General features: G+C 42.0%; 1 protein-coding gene across 1 annotated transcript in view; it reads right to left on the bottom strand.

The window, feature by feature from the left end:
* The window catches only part of pecam1a (platelet and endothelial cell adhesion molecule 1a), a 92,093-nt gene that overhangs the window by 11,080 nt on the left and 61,037 nt on the right, over positions 1–19,976 (bottom strand). The window contains 7 exon segments of the mRNA XM_080209333.1: positions 3,993–4,055; positions 9,283–9,342; positions 9,916–9,957; positions 11,135–11,194; positions 13,222–13,262; positions 13,762–13,783; positions 13,889–13,987. Of these exon segments, the coding sequence (XP_080065459.1) occupies positions 3,993–4,055; positions 9,283–9,342; positions 9,916–9,957; positions 11,135–11,194; positions 13,222–13,262; positions 13,762–13,783; positions 13,889–13,987 (387 nt within the window).

The raw sequence follows: 19,976 nt of genomic DNA on the forward strand, positions 1-19,976 counted from the left end.
TCGGCATCAAGTGACATAAGTTTTGAGCAAATTGTCAAAAGCTTGATCAAAAAGATAGGTTTGAAAGAACATTTTAAATAGGAGAGAGTAGTAGAAATATGTACAGAGAGTGGATTCAAGAGTGTGAGAACTAAGTAATTGAAGGACAGGCCTCAGTGGTGAAGTGGTAAAAGTTAAGAATGTGCAAGAAGTTTGAACTTGAGGAATCCAGAGATCTTGAAGGGTCTAAGGGCTGAAGGAGAATATAGAGGTGGGGAGAAACATCACCACGGAAGGATTTGAAAATAAGGATGAGAATTTTAAAATAGAGTCGTTACTTAACCGGGAGCCAATGTAGGACAACACGCACTAGGATGTTGGGTATGTGGAACTTGATGCAATTTAGGACACAGACAGCTGAGTTTAAATCTCATGGGATAAAAGGAGAGGTGGCTAGATGTGTAGAGAACTGGCTTGGCCACAGAAGACAGAGGGTAGTACTGGAAGGGTCTTTTTCCAGCTGGAGGTCTGTGACCAGTGGTGTTCCACAGGGCTCTGTACTGGGACCTCTGCTATTTGTGATATACATAAATGATTTGGAAGAAGGTGTAATTGGTGTGATCAGTAAGTTTGTGGATGACACGAAGATGGCTGGACTTGCGGATAGCGAAGAACATTGTCGGAGAATACAGCAGGTTATAGATAGGCTGGAAAACTAGGCGTAGAAATGGCAGATGGAATTTAATCCAGATAAATCTGAAGTGATGCATTTTGGTAGGACTAATGTAGGGAGGGAGCTATACAATAAATGGCAGAACCATCAAAAGTATAGACGCACAGAGGGACCTGTGTGTGCAAGTCCACAGATCCTTGAAGGTGGCAGCACAGGTGGAGAAGGTGGTGAAGAAGGCATATGGCATGCTTGCCTTTGTAGGATGGGGTATAGAGTATAAAATTGGCGTCTGATGTTACAGCTGTATAGAACGTTGGTTAGGTGTTTGGAGTACTGTGTCCAGTTCTGGTCACCACACTACCAGAAGGACATGGAGGCTTTGGAGAGAGTGCAGGGAAAGTTTAATAGGATGTTGCCTGATATGGTGGGTCTTATGTATGAGGAGAGATTGGGTAAACTGGGGTTGTTCTCCCTGGAAAGATGGAGAATGAGGGGAGACCTAATAGAGGTATATAAAATTATGAGGGGTACGGATAGGGTGAACAGTGGGAAGCTTTTTCCCAGGTCGGAGGTGACAAACACAAGGGGTCACAGGTTCATGGTAAGGGGGGGTGAGGTTTAACTCAGATATTAGAAAGATGTATTTTACACAGATGGTGGTGGGGGCCTGGAATGCACTGCCAAGCAGGGTGGTGGAGGTGGACATGCTGGGATCGTTTAAGACTTATCTGGATAGTCACATGAGCAGATTGGGAATGGAGGGATACAGGAAAATGATCTAGTTGGACCAATGAGTGGTGCAGGCTTGGAGGGCCGAAGGGCCTGTTTCCTGTGGTGTATTATTTTTTGTTCTTTGTTCTTTTGGATTAAATCAAATTTGTGAATTGTGCAAAATTGGAGGCTGGACAGGAAAGTTTGGGAATAGTCAATTTCATAAATAACAAAGAGGTGGGTTAAAATTTCAGCAGCAGATGAGCTGAGGCAGCAGGGATGGGAACATGATTTACAGATGTGGAATTGGACAATCTTGGTGAAGGAGAGGGTATATGCATGTAAACTTAATTCGCGCCTAGTCATGATCAAACTATATTGGTTATAGGTATTCTGAACATTTATAGAATGGATTCCCTTCCTGTTCATGATGTTGATTTAAAAAGTCAGTATGACCGTATCAGATTTTGTATCTGTGGGATCCCTGACAGTCTAAGCATCTGGGCTATTTCTACTGTTGTTCCTGCTTTCATTAAAGGATAGATTAACAAGTCTTAGCAATCTTATTATGCTTACTTATTTGGCAGATGTCCCTGTGGAATTTGAAAAAAGCTGACAGCTCTGTTACTACAAATAGATAATTTGAAGATTTTCTTGTAAAATTAACAGAGGCCTACTATGGCCCCCTTGATTAACAACCTCCTATATTTCTAGAAAAATATGCCCAGCTGTAGATATAGGCACATTTTCACTGCTTCTACAGGTAGGAATCCATCTCCAAGACAATCAAGTGAATATCTCATGGTGTGATTATCTTGCTTATATCAGTCAAGGTGCTTAAATAGTTTGAGGTGGATAAGTTCTTAAGTAAATTGATGCTTCACTCAAAATAAAAAGGAAAATGACTACAAAGACCATCAAAAGTTCCCAATATTGTTATCATGGTTTAGATCTTTAAATTACAATGGTTATGTGAAAGCAGGTCTTTTTTCTGCTCTAACCTCTTGTGGTGCACTTGTGGCCAGATGGCCAACAACCTGAATCAGTGGCCTAATGGACATTCTGGCAGCAAGGATCGCTGGGAACCTGGACAGGACAAGGCCAAAAATAATAGTCAGGACAAGCCAGGGCATGCCCCAGCAGCAGAGATTTGAAGGACTTGACCTTGATCATATTTGGCAGATAGACATATATTCTCTGGTTTCAGCTGGGCTGGGCTCTGGCAGCTGGGGTTCCCGCTATGACCGTTTTGAAGGTGGGGGACTACGTGGAATAAGCATACCTGGCAATGGACACCTAGGGTGCATCTAGCAACCTCCAAATAAGGAATTTGCAACCTCAATGGGTGCTGTGACATGCTGCTTGGTAACCTAATTGGTTGGAAGCCAGAAAACCTTCTGGAAGGGCGCAAAGGTGGGGATAAGAAGAGACACTTGGAGGCCATCCTTAGCAAAGACTCGGCAATGAAGAAGACTACAAACAAGACTCATGGTAATCCAAAGGTGGATGGCAGAGGGCGTATGAGAATCACCTTCAAAGATGGCAGGAACTCAGAGAATTGGACCTGTAATATCGGCACAAGTAGTATTAGAACATTGGGCAAATAGAATTAAGATAATTTGGGAAAAGTAACTGTTAATAAAATTGGCAGATCCTTCAACCAAGTCTTGTCCTTTTGTTCATCTTGTAAATAAGGGCACTTGGGTAAAGTGTTTGATATATTCCATAAGACCATAAGAGAGAGGAGCAGAATTAGTCCATTCAGCACATGGAGTCTGCTCGCCATTCAACATGGCTGATATGTTTCTCAACCTCATTCTCTCATCTTTTCCTTGTAACCTTTGATCCCCTTACCAACCAAGAACCTATGTATCTTTATCTTAAATACAGTCAATGACCTTGCAATGAATTTTATAGATTCACCATCCTCTGGCTGAAGAAATTGCTCCTCATCTCGGTTCTAAAAGGTTGTCCTATTTCTCTGAAGCTATGCTGTCTTATGAATGGAAACATCTTCCCCACGTCTACTCTACCCAAGCCTTTCAGTATTCTGTAAGTTTCAATGAGATTCTCGTCATCCTCCTAAACTCCATCGAGTACAGATCAGAGCCCTCAAACGCTATACAAACTGGTTGAGGTTCCTAATTTTTCTAGACAACATACTCAGTGATGCTCTGTATTTGAAGTTCTGGGGTCAGAGACACAAATGCATACATTAATTTGCAGTTTGCAGTTGAGAACACCAAAGGAATTCTGTCTTTAATTCAGCTCCAGTGAAATGTTATAGAGAAGCGGAAGAACTTTCAGAACTGAAGGCTTTCCACCTGCTTTGTGCTTGGCTCATATCTGTGTTTCAGGTTTACAGAAGCAAAATATCAACCTTTTATTGTCTTCACTCTTGTTCAGAAATATGCAAGTGATAAATTGTATTGCGGTTTTTCTGGTGTTGAGTGGTCTGCAAAAACATTCTACAGTTCTCGAAACAGTAAAATGCTGTAGGATGATTGCAACTGGGTTTAGGATTAACTAGAATGAGATTGTCTTCGTGTACCAAAAGTATACCAATTAAGTGTACTGCAATACAAAATAAATAAGAAACTTCAAAGGCAAGCACTTGACAAAATATTACCATTTCCTTTAAGTAGCATGATGTTAGTGTAGTCCCCCTCGTGATTCCAGTCTGAATCAGTTCCTGCAAATATATAACTTGATATTAGAAATATGCTGATGCAAATAGTCTATTTGAATGTTTTGCAATGTGTTATCATATCAGTTAAAGCAATCTGTTAAATCATTATACTTTAGTGATTGACTAAGCCCAAGATTGTGCAAGACTTGAAATAACAGTGCCAGATCATAATAGCGCAGTAATCACAGAGATGAGATTTTGAATTTTGGATTCTTGACTGATATTTGAACTTGGAATTATCCAGTAGGTGGGGATCTAGCTGAAGGACTTTGTTAATACAGAATACAGCCACTGTGCATATTGTTTTGCATGACAGATTTGGAACAATGTTCCTAGAAGTGAGCACTGGACATATTACAAGTGATCCTGGAGAATTGATAATGGAAAACAAGGAAATTGCAGTTGAATTGTGTGGTTATTTTGCATCAGTCTTCACTATAGAGATACAAATAACATCCCAGAAGCAGCTATATGTCAGGAAATGGAAGGGAAGGAGGATTTCAGGAAAACTACAATCATCAGAGAAGGTGCTACTGAGTAAATTGTTGACAAGTGCCCAGGTCCTGATGGACCTCATCTAGAGTCTTAAAAGAAGTAGCTAGTGAGATAGTTAATGTATTAGTTTTAATTTTCAAAGACGTCCTAGATTCAGGCAAAGTCCCTTTAGTTGAAAGATAGGAAATTTAGTGGTAGGGGATGGGGATATGGCTGAGGTCTTGAATAACTTTTTTGTTTCTGTCTTCTTGGAGGAGGACGTGAATAATTTGCCGGGTGTTAGAGATGGAAAGGTGGTAGGACTGGAGGGTCTTAATGACATTACTGTTACTAGAGAGGCGGTGCTCGACAGACTGGAGGGGCTGATTTGTGGACAAGTCGCCAGGACTGGATGGAATGCATCCGAGGGTTCTGAAAGAAATGGCGGAGGTGATAGTGGATGCCTTGGTGGTTATTTTCCAGACGTCGCTGGATCCCGGGGAAGTGCCGGAAGATTGGAAAACGGCTAATGTTACGCCGTTGTTTAAGAAGGGTGGCAGGCAAAAGGCAGGGAATTATAGGCCGGTTAGTTTAACGTCTGTTGTAGGTAAAATGTTAGAATCCGTCATCAAGGAGGAAATAGCGAGGCATCTTGAGGGGAATTGCTTGATAGAGCAGACGCAGCACGGTTTCGTTAAAGGGAAGTCATGTCTGACAAATTTACTGGAGTTCTATGAGGATGTGTCTAGGGCGGTGGATAGAGGAGAGCCGGTGGATGTGGTCTTTCTTGATTTTCAGAAGGCGTTTGACAAAGTACCTCACAAGAGGTTATTGCAGAAGGTCAGGGGACATGGAGTTGGGGGTAGGGTGTTAGCGTGGATAGAGGAGTGGTTGTCAAATAGGAGGCAGAGAGTGGGGATCAATGGGTGCTATTCGGATTGGCGGTTGGTGACTAGTGGAGTGCCCCAGGGGTCGGTGCTGGGGCCTCAGCTCTTTACCATTTATATAGATGATCTGGAGGAGGGAACCGAGTGTATGGTGTCGAAATTTGCTGATGACACCAAGATTGGTGGAACGGCAAATTGTGCGGAGGGTGTGGAGAGTCTACAGAAGGATCTAGATAGGCTGGGCGAATGGGCCAGGAAATGGCGAATGGAATTTAATGTTGGCAAGTGTGAGGTGGTCCACTTTGGTAGGAATAATGGTAGGAAGGAGTATTACTTACGTGGCGAAAAACTGCAGCAGGCGACGGTGCAGAGGAACCTTGGGGTCCTTGTGCATGAGTCGCAAAAACCCAGCTTGCAGGTGCAGCAGGTGGTCAGGAAGGCGAATGGGATGCTGGCCTTCATAGTGAGGGGGATTGAATATAAAAGTAGGGAGGTCTTGCTGCGGCTGTATAGGGCATTGGTGAGGCCGCAGCTGGAGTACTGTGTGCAGTTTTGGGCGCCGTACTTACGCAAGGATATTTTGGCCTTGGAGGGAGTGCAGAGGAGGTTTACTAGGCTGATGCCGGAGTTGAGGGGGTTGAGCTATGAGGAGAGGCTGAATAAATTAGAGTACTCATTAGAGTTTAGAAGAATGAGGGGAGATCTCATTGAGACGTATAAGATGATGAATGGGATGGATAGGATAGAGGTGGAGATACACTTCCCGCTCAGAAAGGATAGTAGGACTAGGGGGCACAGCCTCAAGATAAAGGGGGGGCGGTTTAGAACGGAGTTGAGGAGGAACTTCTTCACTCAAAGGGTGGTGAATCTCTGAAATTCTCTGCCTGTTGAAGTGGTGGAGGCTACCTCGCTAAATATTTTTAAGACGCGGGTTGATGGGTTTTTGATAAGAGAGGGGATTAAGGGTTATGGGGAGAGGGTGGGAATGTGGAACTGAGCCACGACAGATCAGCCATGATCTTTTTGAATGGCGGGGCAGGCTCGAAGGGCTAGATGGCCTACTCCTGCTCCTATTTCTTATGTTCTTATTATTCAAAAAATAGGGAAGACAAAAAGAGGGAGACAACAGGCCAGTTAGCTTAACACATATCATAGGGAAATGTTAGAAACTGTCACTAAAGAAGCTATAGCTAGATGCTTGGATAAGTTCCAGGTAATTAGACAGAGTTAACATGGTTTTGTGAAAGGGAAATCATGTTTAACCTACACCATTTTCCAAAAGCATAAAACATTTTATTCCCTTCAATTTCTGAAGAAATCATTTTGGACTTGAAATGTTAACATTGTTTCCCTTCCCATAGATGCTGCCAGGCCTGAGTTTTCCCAACACTTTCTGTTTCTATTTTAGATTTCCAGCACCTGCAGGATATGAATCACCCATTTGGACTCTGAGTGTTCCTACTAGCGGGAAAAGGGGGATATTTTGTGTTTGCGCTGATATATTTCATTTTTAAATTTAATTGTAGGCTCTTCCCCTAAAACTGATTATATGTAGCCCCTGGAAGATAGCAAATTAATCAATGATGAGGAACAGCCGACAGGAGGATCAGGGATAGCATGGATGTGAGAGGACACATCTTGGTGTCACAGGTGAGGAAGGAGGACTGGTGGAAACTCCTGAGTGAGCATCATGCCACCTTTTTCCAGGCAGGTTGGCAGACTCCAAAGATCTGGGTAACCGCGGTATGACCTAACACACAATTGATTGGTGGTATACTGTACCCCCACCCCCAAACCCTGAGTCCCTTCCAGTGACTACAGTTAACAGCCTGTCGCCCTCCAGGAATTGCTTGCCACCCCTTGGTATGAAACCCTTCATTCTTCACAATCCTTCCCTCACACATAAGTAGCCTTGTGGGCACTCCACTGGGTGTTAGCAAAATGCTGTGTAGCCCTCCTCCTTGGTTTTCCAGGAAGTCTAAAAGAAACTCTTCAATGACTGCTTGTCTGAGTTGTGCCAGCTGTTTTTGTGTTCCAGATGTTAATTCTGTGCTGGCAAGCATCTCTTCCTGAAGAAGCTGAGGTGATGTCACATACTAAGGATTTTGATCAAAGGGAGATGTGTGCCTTTGCTGGAACGTCAGCTGCACTGAGTGATAGAGCCACTGGTTAAAGTGAGAGCATGGTCAAAAAGCACTTGAGATCTCTAGCAAGGTTCCAAGAATGTTAGTGTTATCCAAGATAAAGGGGGGGTGGTTTAGAACGGAGTTGAGGAGGAACTTCTTCACTCAAAGGGTGGTGAATCTCTGGAATTCTCTGCCTGTTGAAGTGGTGGAGGCTACCTCGCTAAATATTTTTAAGACGCGGGTTGATGGGTTTTTGATAAGAGAGGGGATTAAGGGTTATGGGGAGAGGGAGGGAATGTGGAACTGAGCCACGACAGATCAGCCATGATCTTTTTGAATGGCGGGGCAGGCTCGAAGGGCTAGATGGCCTACTCCTGCTCCTATTTCTTATGTTCTTATTATTCAAAAAATGGGGAAGACAAAAAGAGGGAGACAACAGGCCAGTTAGCTTAACACATATAGGGAAATGTTAGAAACTGTCACTAAAGAAGCTATAGCTAGATGCTTGGATAAGTTCCAGGTAATTAGACAGAGTTAACATGGTTTTGTGAAAGGGAAATCATGTTTAACCTACACCATTTTCCAAAAGCATAAAACATTTTATTCCCTTCAATTTCTGAAGAAATCATTTTGGACTCGAAATGTAATATATCAGCGCAAACACAAAATATCCCCCTTTTCCCGCTAGTAGGAACACTCAGAGTCCAAATGGGTGATTCATATCCTGCAGGTGCTGGAAATCTAAAATAGAAACAGAAAGTGTTGGGAAAACTCAGGCCTGGCAGCATCTATGGGAAGGGAAACAATGTTTCCCTTTATCTGATAAAGATGAGGACCAAGGGGAGCAGCTGCGGGGCAAGGGCAGGGAGCAGCAGCCATACTGGGGTGTTCTACAAATGTTTTGACAATGTACCATTGTGATATGGATTGTCTGGCAACAAATCATTTACCTGCTATTGGGGCATCTGATCCTTGTGTGCACTAACCTTAGCGATTCCCTCCCTCATTTGCTGTGGGACTATCAGTGAAAGGAGTTCTGTGAGCTGTGCTAGCAGCTTGAACTTATTTAGGCTTAGAAGGCAGAGAAGCCTTGGACAACTAACACATCCTGTGAGTGAGAGGAGTTCTGAAGGGTTGGTAACAACTGGGACTAAATAAGCCCAGGGAGGGGCCAGATTGTGAGTGAGTTGCTACAGAGGTATGCAGGGGGCCAGATGGGCATGGTGCATGGATTAGCATTGAGCTGAAACCTTGCGTGGCTGAGGCATGGATACTTTTAACGGTCAGATGCCTGGAAGTGATGTGGTGGCAGACAGTTAGAACTGTTTAAGTGCACCACTAAGCCAGTCACCCAGGGCATCTCTGTCCAGGGGAATCCGCCCTGAGATCAATCCCTTCCCTCCAGCTCAACCCACTTCCCCCAATTAAGATACTTGAACCCCCATACAATACGGAGTGGTTTTAAACAGGTCACTTTCTTGCTCCTGCTTGGAGGCATCATTTCAAGACCAAATCATGTCTGCATGACTTCTGGCTGGGGAGGTGGGTGCATAGTGGATGGTGGTGAATATGCCGTTGTTAATGAGGGGTTTAGCATAATTATTGGGTTGATGCCTGCTCTGGGTTGGTACCTGATTAGATTGAACAATGGTCATTAACACATTTTTATCTTGGCAGCAAAAAGTAATTTTATAAAATTTATTATTGTGAGGAATTTCTGAGCAGTTTTTTTGTAGTTCTTACTTGGGCGGATAATTTTTCCGATTTTACTATAAACGACCTCCATACTTTCTTTTAGGGATCCTAGAAATGAGATGCAGATATTTTAGAGTTTTTGCAAGTGAATTACTTTTGTACAATAAGATTGTTCACAGACATTTCCAGGCTACGAGATTTTACCGTCACTTTATTCACCCATATTCAGTGAACTTATAAACTTCTCTTTCACAAGTAGCCCAACTACTTTTCATGCCAATGTACTCTTTACAATCAACACATTCAAGAATGAATTGAAATGCTCCAAAGCCTGGCACAGATTCCAATTTGGAGCTAATGACCTAATCAGTGGGCGATCAGGATTCCCGCTAGTGGCGAATGGTGCAGGTGAATGCTCTCTGCAATATTTTGCTTTTATGTAAATTTGATTAGCTGCTTTGCAAAACACTACTGTGCAGTTTTGTTGAGGGTATACAAGTAATGCCTGTAGAATACAACTGCTTAGGGTTGAAGAGTGATATTCCCTAGGGATATTCCCTAGGGATGTGAGGCAATATTGTGAAACACTATTTATTGTCTATTCACAGTTCATCTAACAGTTTTAAAGTGAACTCATTCCATAATTTCTGCAGATCTTACAACTATAAAGAGTTTATTTACCTGGTTGTTCTATCAATGTGTCACAATCCACTTGGTTGAGTTCTATGAATATAGAAATTCAGCCCATGTTATTGAAGGAAGTCAATTCAATTCAAAGTTTATTTATTAGTTTCACAAGTAGGGTTACATACTACAATGAAATTGCTGTGAAAATCCCCTAGTTGCCGCACTTCGGCACCTGTTTGGGTACATTGAGGGAGAATATAGCATGGTCAATGCACCTAACCAGCTCATCTTTCAGACTGTGGGAGGAAACTGGAGCACCTGGAGGAAACCCACGCACACATGGGGAGAACATACAAACTCTGCAGACAGTGACCCAAGCCAGGAATCAAACCCGAATCCTTAACACTTGTCATGCAAGGTGAAAGCCAAATACTATCGTTTTGAAAATTGTATTTTCTCCTCCAATTATGAGATTCCACAAGGACTTTGGGAGATAGGTGGCAGATATAGCCCAATGCAGAAGTTTGATATTGTAGTTCTTTTGGGTTATTTTTTGAGAACCATGATGGGGAAAGCAGGGATGGGCATAAATACTGTGAAAGAAAAAAATTTTCAAGTTGATGCCTTGACTAATCAGAGTCAACTTGATTGTTTGAGGTTTTGCCATGGAAAGTACTACCTTTTTAAAAATTGCATTTTCTCCTCCAGTTGTGAGATTCCACAAGAACGTTGGGAGATGGGTGGCAGATGATAGCCCAATGCAGAAGTTTATATTGTAGTTCCTTTGAGTTATTTTTTGAGAACCATGATGGGGAAAACAAGGATGGGCATAAATGCTGTGAAAGGAAAAAATTCTCATGGCGATGCCTTGACTAATCAGAGTCAACGCTGATTCTTAGAGGTTTTGCCATGGAAAATACACCAGTTAACTGACAGTTAACTAGTGTACTTTCCATGGCAAAACCTCTATCAATCAGCGTCCACTTGTCAACTAATCAGCATTCTCTTTTCATGCAGTATAAATTATAATTGACTTTGCAATTTACCATTCTTGCAAATTGTCCTGATGAGTGTGAGACAAAAAGCTTCAACAGCATGTCTATTTTTTCAGCAATACATAACTGGTTATAAGCATTCTATATAACTTTTAATTTATTTTCTTTTATTAGATTGAACAATGGTCATTAACACATTTTTATCTTGGCAGCAAAAAGTAATTTTATAAAATTTATTATTGTGAGGAATTTCTGAGCAGTTTTTTTGTAGTTCTTACTTGGGCGGATAATTTTTCCGATTTTACTATAAACGACATCCATACTTTCTTTTAGGGATCCTAGAAATAAGATGCAGATAATTTAGAGTTTTTGCAAGTGAATTACTTTTGTACAATAAGATTGTTCACAGACATTTCCAGGCTACGAGATTTTACCGTCACTTTATTCACCCATATTCAGTGAACTTATAAACTTCTCTTTCACAAGTAGCCCAACTACTTTTCATGCCAATGTACTCTTTACAATCAACACATTCAAGAATGAATTGTAATTGGAAGCTGCAGGGTAGTGTTTATAATATCCCACACTGATTTCCTTGCTGATTACACTCAGTGTGTGCCGGTTCACAGGGTCTAACGCTTGGCATGCAAGGTGAAAGCCAAGTACTATCTTTTTAAAAAATGCATTTTCTCCTCCAATTGTGAGATTCCACAAGGACATTGGGAGATAGGTGGCAGATATAGCCCAATGCAGAAGTTTGAACTGTAGTTCTTTTGAGTTATTTTTTTGAGAGCCATGATGGGCAAAACAGGGATGGGCATAAATGCTGTGGAAAAAAAAATCTCAAGTTGATGCCTTGACTAATCAGAGTCAACTTGTTTTGTTTGAATTTAAACAAAGCTTGGCAGTTAACTGACAGTTAACTGGTGTATTTTCCAAGGCAAAACCTCTATCAATCAGCGTCCACTTGTCAACTAATCAGCATTCTCTTTTCATGCAGTATAAATTATAATTGACTTTGCAATTTACCATTCTTGCAAATTGTTCTGACAAGAAAATTAGCCAGAGAGTTATGTTAATTTCAAATTAGTCAGCTTTCTGGGGCTAGTACAAGATTTGATTTGATTTATTATTGTCACATGTATTAGTATACAGTGAAAAGTATTGTTTCTTGCACACTATACAGACAAAGCATACCATAAATAGAGAAGGAAAGGAGAGAGTGAGAATGTAGTATTACAGTCATAGCTAGGATGTAGAGAAAGATCAACTTAATGCAAGGTAAATCCATTCAAAAGTCTGAAGGCAGCAGGAAAGAAGCTGTTTTTGAGTTGGTTGGTATGTGATCGCAGACTTTTGTATCTTTTTCCTGGTAGAAGAAGGTGGAAGAGAGTATGTTCAGGTGCGTGGGATCCTTGATTATATTCAAAGGACTCACATCTTTTTCAAGCTTTTACACTGTTGTGGTGGTAGATCACCATGTATGCGCTGGGGAATCAGTTCCAGGCAAACATTCACATAAAGGGCATAAAAAAAAGTTGTTACCAGGTTTATGGTTATTTTGTTTCTTTTGTGAAATGTTCCTTGTTCCATTACCATTAATGCTTTTATCATTGAGAAGTCTCATTTGGATTAGTTTTTTGAAGGAGGAAATGGAAGAACAGCAGATGTGTGAGTGATCAAGTGTATGCCCAGCATTCTAAAAGTCATGGCTCAGTAGGTAGTGCCCCTGCCTGTGAGCCAGAAGCTTTGCATTCAAGTCCCATTCAGGACTTGTTGGCCACTAGATGATCATTCAAATCATGGTTCAATAGATTGATAACAAGTCCACTAATCTTTCCAAAACTTCCTCACTATTCCCCAAAGGGATCAAAAGGGTGACTGGAAATCTCGGGTTCCACTGCAGCGAACAGAGATTTGGCTGAGTGCCAAATTCTCTGTTCTCGCTGGCAGCAGTGGTGGGGCATATCAGACCGGAGAATCCCGGTGTGTGGGATGATACAAGGTGAACAAACATGGCATTCTGTGGCCATTCACTTACATCTTTGAACCCTCACACCTGTACCCACAGAAGGAGATGCAGATACTTCACTTTGGAAGAGGTTTATTAAATCTCCAGCTCTCAAGGTAGGTTTTGACATTTTAAAGTTCTTGAAGATTGAAAGTTCTGGTTTTCTTTCAAGACTAACAATGGAGTGGCAGAATTCATAAACTCATCTTGCAATTTTTAAAGTTTGCTAGGTATCACTTCCTTGTTATCACTTTTTTAACATACTGATGGTGTTGTGTATATTAAACATAACACGACCTATCCCATTTTATTCATGTCTTACTACTATGCTACATGAATAAACAAGTAGTTTACCTTGGTTATTTTGCGAGGGCTCCTCCTGATGTATTTCGTCACTGCAATTAAATTTAAAAATGAAATATATCAGCTGATATTTGTTGAAATTGCAAATCCACAGATATTCAAGAAACTTTAATTTTTATCATTAAAAATTAAATACAATCTCTAATTAACATGCAGAACCTAAGGGAAAGATAAAATGGAATCAACTCATTAGACTAAAATTGATCAAAGATGAATAAGGCTCTATGTCTCTACCTTTAATTCCATAACTTATCTTACTATTTTAGCTGCTATATTAATGATTATGAGTTGGCAATCTCTGATCTGGTTTTCATTTGTTGTTACACTTTTGCATCATTCATTTGAACATAATGACATGGAAGAACTAACATAATTCTTAATAATACTGAAATGGCACAGATTTGCCTTGCTTTTTTGAACAATGTGTAGAATTGTATTTGTGTATTACTTTATTTTTCAAAAAAACAAATAATAAACAGTTATTTAAATAAGAAATTGGACAAAGTTTGATATGATTTTAAGAAATCTTACCTTTCATCTACTTGGCGTATAACTGTTGATCAAATTTTTACAGGATAAAAATAAATATTGGACAACCAAGTCAGCAAAATATTTCAAAGAATTTTGAATAAGAATGTAACCATACTAAGAGACACACCTTTATTATTCTTGCACTGTTGTCTAAGACCAAGGGCTAATATAGTTGCTATTACTACCAGTAAAACCAAGGCTGTTATATATTGCCACCACGAAGTATCTGAAAGGAAAAAAAGATGTTTTATTTGACAAGCATCATAAAACTCCTGTTCTGCTACTTGTCAAAAAAATCTTTGCAGGAGGGTGTAGAAATATCATTTGGCGATCTTTTTGTCTGTGTTACACTATTCCAGGGATACCAATTCATATTACCTATTTGTTCAATGAATTATAAAATTAAGATAAAGATGCTGATTATTTCAGAAAATGCTGTATAATTTATTGCAGCCCTATAGCTTGTTCAGAGAGCTTAAAGACGTGGAGCAATTGTGTGGTCCATTACAAAGAACAAACAAAATTACAGTACAGGAACAGGCCTTTTGGCCCTCTAAGCCTACCCTTCCGGGGACCATATCCCTCTATTCCTGTCCTATTCACGTATCTGTCCAGACGCCCCTTAAAACTCACTATCGTATCTGCTTCCACTACCTGCCCCGGCAGCGAGTTCCAGGCATCCACCACTCTCTATGTAAAAAAACTTGCTTCGTACATCTCCTTTAAACCTTGTCCCTTGCACCTTAAACTTATGCCCCCTAATAATTGACTTTTCTACTCTGGGACAAAGCTTCTGACTATCCACTCTGTCCATGCCCCTCATAATCTTGTAGACTTCTATCAGGTCGCCCCCCCGCCCCCCACCACCCCCCCCCCCCCGCCCCGACTCAACCTCAATCGTTCCAGTGAAAATAAACCAAGTTTCTCCAACCTCTCCTCATAGCTAATGCCCTCCATACCAGGCAACATCCTGGTAGATCTTTTCTGTACCCTCTCCAAAGCCTCCACATCTTTCTGGTAGTGTGGCGACTAGAATTGAATACTATATTCCAAGTGCAGCCTAACTAAGGTTCTATAAAGCTGCAAGATGACTTGCCAATTTTTAGACTCAATGCCCCAGCCGATGAAGGCAAGCATGCTATATGCCTTCCTTCTCCATTGCTTTGCCACTTTCTGTGATCTATGTACATGTACATCTAAATCACTCTGCCTATCAATACTCTTAACAAGAAAGACTCTCAGATTTTTATTCCCGGATCAGTGTGCAAATTTGGAAGAATTTTCAACTACATGAATCCAACCTTTAAAAATGATTGCCAGAAGTGATCCTGGAAGAAGTAAGGAGGCTGCTGGAGGGGAAAGTAGGCTGATCTGCCTCAGGGCTCTAGCAGTGTGTAAATAATACATGTCTTCAGACCTCACCTCAAAACTCCCCATGCATTACCTATACTCCATCCATACCTATCCATGCCATTTCATGTACACATCCCCATGTAGTGAGAAAAAATCACAAAGATGGCTACCTAGAACATAAAACATTAAAGAGCAGTACAGGCCCTTTGGCCCTCGATGTTGCTCCGACCAGTGGAACCAATCTAGTGACCCTCTAACTTAAACTATTCCAATCTTATCCATACGCCTATCCACTGACCATTTGAACGTCCTTAAAATGCTGCAGGCAGGGCATTCTATGCCCTTATTACCCTCTGAATAAAGAACCTACCTCTGACATCCGTCCTATAATTATCACCCCTCAGTTTAAAGCTATGTCCCCTCGTGTTAGCCATCACCATCTGAGGAAAAAGGCTCTCACTGTCCATCCTATCTAACCCTCTGATCATCTTGTGTGCCTCAATTAGGTCACCTCTTAACCTTCTCTCTAACGAAAACAACCTCAAGTCCCTCAGCCTTTCCTCATAAGGCCTTCCCACCATACCAGGCAACATCCTGGTAAATCTCCTCTGCACCCTTTCCAATGCTTCCACATCTTATAATGCGGCGACCAGAACTGTACACAATACTCCAAGTATGGTTGCACCAGAGTTTTGTACAGTTGCAGCATGAGCTCACGGCTCCGAATTCAATCCCTCTACCAATAAGAGCTAACACACTGTACGCCGCCTTAACGACCTTATCAACCTGGGTGCCAACTTTCAGGGATCTATGCACATGTACACCGAGATCTCTCTGCTCGTCGACAATACCAAGAGTCCTTCCATTAGCTCTATATTCTGTTACTCTTTCCAAAGTGAATCACTCACACTTTTCCGCATTAAACTCCGTTTGCCACCTCTCAGCCCAGCTGTGCAGCTTATCTATTGTCCCTCTGCAAACTGTAACATCCAACCTCATTGTCTACAACTCCTCCGACTTTGATGTCATCAGCAAATTTACTAACCCATCCTTCTACACCCTCATCTAGGTCATTTATAAAAATGACAAATAGCAGTGGCCCCAAAACAGATCCCTGAGGCGCACCACTAGTAACTGAACTCCAGGTTGAATATTTCCCATAAACCACCACCCTCTGTCTCCTATCAGCTAGCCAATTCCTGATCCAAATTGCTAAATCACCCTCAATCCCATGCAGCTGCATTTTCTGCAGTAGCCTACCATGGGGAACCTTATCAAACGCTTTGCTAAAATCCATATACACCACGTCAACTGCCTTACTCTTATTCACCTCTTTGGTCACCTTCTCAAAGAACTCGATAAGGTTTGTGAGGCACGACCTACCCTTCACAAACCATGTTGACTATCCTTAATCAATTTATTTCTCTCTAGATGATTATAAATCCTATCTCTTATAATTCTTTCCAAAACTTTGCCCACAACAGAAATAAGGCTCACCAGTCTATAATTCCCAGGATGGTCTCTATTCCCCTTCTTGAACAAGGGGACAACATTTGCTGTCCTCCAGTCTTCTGGCACTATACCTGTAGCCAATGACAACATGAAGATCAAAGCCAAAGGCTCTGCAATCTCCTCTCTAGCCTCCCAGAGAATCCTAGGATAAATCCCATCCGGCCCAGGGGACTTATCTATTTTCATACTCTCAAGAATTGTTAACATCTCCTCCTCATATACCTCAAACCCATCTAGTCTAAAAGCCTGTATCTCAGTATTCTCCTTGACTACATTGACTTTTTCCTGCGTGAATACTGATGAAAAATATTCATTTAGTGCCTCTTCTAACTCTTCAGACTCCATGCACAACTTCTCACTACTGTCCCTGACTGGTCCTAATCTTGCCCTAACCAATCATTTATTCTTGACATACCTATAGAAAGCTTTAGGGTTCTCCTTGATCCTACCGCCAAAGTCTTCTTGTGCCCTCTACTAGCTCTTCTCAACTCTCTCTTTAGCTCCTTCCTGGCTAATTTGTAATTTTCCAGTGTCCTAACTGAGCCTTCACTTCTCATCTTTACATAAGCCTCCTTCTTCCTCTTCACCAGAGATTCAACTTCCTTAGTATACCACGGTTCCCTTACTCGACCACTTCCTCCCTGCCTGATAGGTACATATTTATCAAGGACTCGCAGTAGCTGCTCCTTGAACATTTCAGTTGTTCTCAGCCCCTGCAGTTTCCTACTCCAACCTATGTATCCTAAATCTCGCCTAATAGCTTCATAATTACCTTCCTCCCAGCTATAACTTCTGCCCTTCGGTATATACCTATCCCTTTCCATCACTAAGGTAAACGTAACTGAATTGTGGTCACTATACCAAAGTGCTCACCTACCTCCAAGTCTAACACCTGGTCTGATTCATTACCCGGTACCAAATCCAATGTGGCCTCACCTCTTGTTGGCCTATCTACACACTGTGTCAGGAAACCTTCCTGCCCACATTGGACAAAAACTGACCCCTCTGACGTACTTGAACTATAGCTTTTCCAATAGATATTTGTAAAGTTAAAGTTCCCCATAACAACTACCCTATTACTTTCACTCCTATCCAGGATCATCTTTGCAATCCTTTCTTCTACACCTCTGGAACTTTTTGGAGGCCTATAAAAAACTCCCAGCAGGATGACCTCTTCTTTCCTGTTTCTAATCTTAGCCCATACTACCTCAATAGACAAGTCCACATCAAACGTCCTTTCTGCCACCGTAATACTATCCTTGACTAACAATGCCACACCTCCTCCTCTTCCACCATCTTCTCTGCTCTGACTGAAACATCTGAACCCTGGAAACTGCAACAACCATTCCTGTCCCTGCTCTATCCATGTCTCTGAAATGGCCACAACATCGAAGTCCCAGGTACCAATCCAGGCTGCCAGTTCATCCACCTTATTGCGTATGTTCCTAGCATTAAAGTATACTTCAAACCACCCTGGCACATAAAAAAGTTACCTGGGAGAGAGACATTAAACAGGCACTGACTTTTAGTGCAGACAGCTACTTGAAACTAAAAACATGCAGGACAGACAGTTATTTATAGCGAAACGTGCAGGAATCAGACACTGTAGGAAGCCAGTGGAGGGTTTGAGGCACTTTTAAGATAAGGACAGACCTAGGACAATAAGGAGATTGGCCATAAATGGGAACGGGAATACATAACTATAGGAAAACCAATTACTGTATGTATAGACCGAAACTAAGTCATTGATAATCACTGATAGAGGAAATATATCCATTGTATGAAACAATGCAATGTTAAATGCCAATGCCTGTATATGTCTGGCTGTAATGATGTGTTAAACTATCGATCCTACTCAACTATAACAATGTGTTAAGTGGCTAATGCGGTTGGTGACTAGTGGAGTGCCCCAGGGGTCGGTGCTGGGGCCTTAGCTATTTACCATTTATATAGATGATCTGGAGGAGGGAACCGAGTGTATGGTGTCGAAATTTGCTGATGACACCAAGATTGGTGGAACGGCAAATTGCGTGGAGGGTGTGGAGAGTCTGCAGAAGGATCTAGATAGGCTGGGCGAATGGGCCAGGAACTGGCAAATGGAATTTAATGTTGGCAAGTGCGAGGTGGTCCACTTTGGTAGGAATAATGGTAGGAAGGATTATTACTTACGTGGAGAAAAACTGCAGCAGGCGACGGTGCAGAGGGACCTCGGGGTCCTTGTGCATGAGTCGCAAAAACCCAGCCTGCAGGTGCAGCAGGTGGTCAGGAAGGCGAATGGGATGCTGGCCTTCATAGCGAGGGGGATTGAATATAAAAGTAGGGAGGTCTTGCTGCGGCTGTATAGGGCATTGGTGAGGCCGCAGCTGGAGTACTGTGTGCAGTTTTGGTCGCCGTACTTACGCAAGGATATTTTGGCCTTGGAGAGAGTGCAGAGGAAGTTTACTAGGCTGATGCCGGAGTTGAAGGGGTTGAGCTATGAGGAGAGGCTGAATAAACTAGGCTTGTACTCGTTAGAGTTTAGAAGAATGAGGGGAGATCTCATTGAGACATATAAGATGATGAATGGGATGGATAGGATAGAGGTGGAGAGACTCTTCCCGCTCAGAAAGGACAGTAGGACTAGGGGGCACAGCCTCAAGATAAAGGGGGAGCGGTTTAGAACGGAGTTGAGGAGGAACTTCTTCACTCAAAGGGTGGTGAATCTCTGGAATTCCCTGCCCGTTGAAGTGGTGGAGGCTACCTCGCTAAATATTTTTAAGACGCGGGCTGGGTTTTTGATAAGCGAGGGGATTAAGGGTAATGGGGAGAGGGCGGGAATGTGGAACTGAGCCACGACAGATCAGCCATGATCTTATTGAAGATAAGGCTCGAGGGGCTAGATGGCCTACTCCTGCTCCTATTTCTTATGTATAAAGATAAACCGCTCCGATTGTATTATTGAGAGAAGGTGGCTGTCCAGTACTGCGGAGTGCCAGTGCCTTTTCTCCACGAAGCTTCGTTAAATAAAACCGTATTGTTGTACCCCCAGTCTGACTCCCACAACAGTCCCTAATATCTTCCCTGCTAACCTGTGTCCTTGTACCAATCCGCATGACCCTTCATACCTTCCATATCAGCCTATGCCCCTACATCCATCCTGTGTCCCTCTGCCCACTCACCAGGCCCTTTTACCCCTATGTCAACTTGATGCCAACCCATGCCTTCATACATCACTCTTTGCCCTGAACCTACAATGTCAACTCGCTCAATATCTACCATGGACAGACCTCAGGACCATGCAGAGATAGATGAAATACAGTTTTATAAACTGAGTTAACTGAGGTTCTGAATGTCTATTGCAGATTTCACCA

The sequence above is a fragment of the Carcharhinus amblyrhynchos genome, chromosome 21 (genome assembly GCF_965287045.1).
Source record: "Carcharhinus amblyrhynchos chromosome 21, sCarAmb.v2.hapA, whole genome shotgun sequence".
In the NCBI taxonomy this organism is placed as follows: Eukaryota; Metazoa; Chordata; class Chondrichthyes; order Carcharhiniformes; family Carcharhinidae; genus Carcharhinus; species Carcharhinus amblyrhynchos.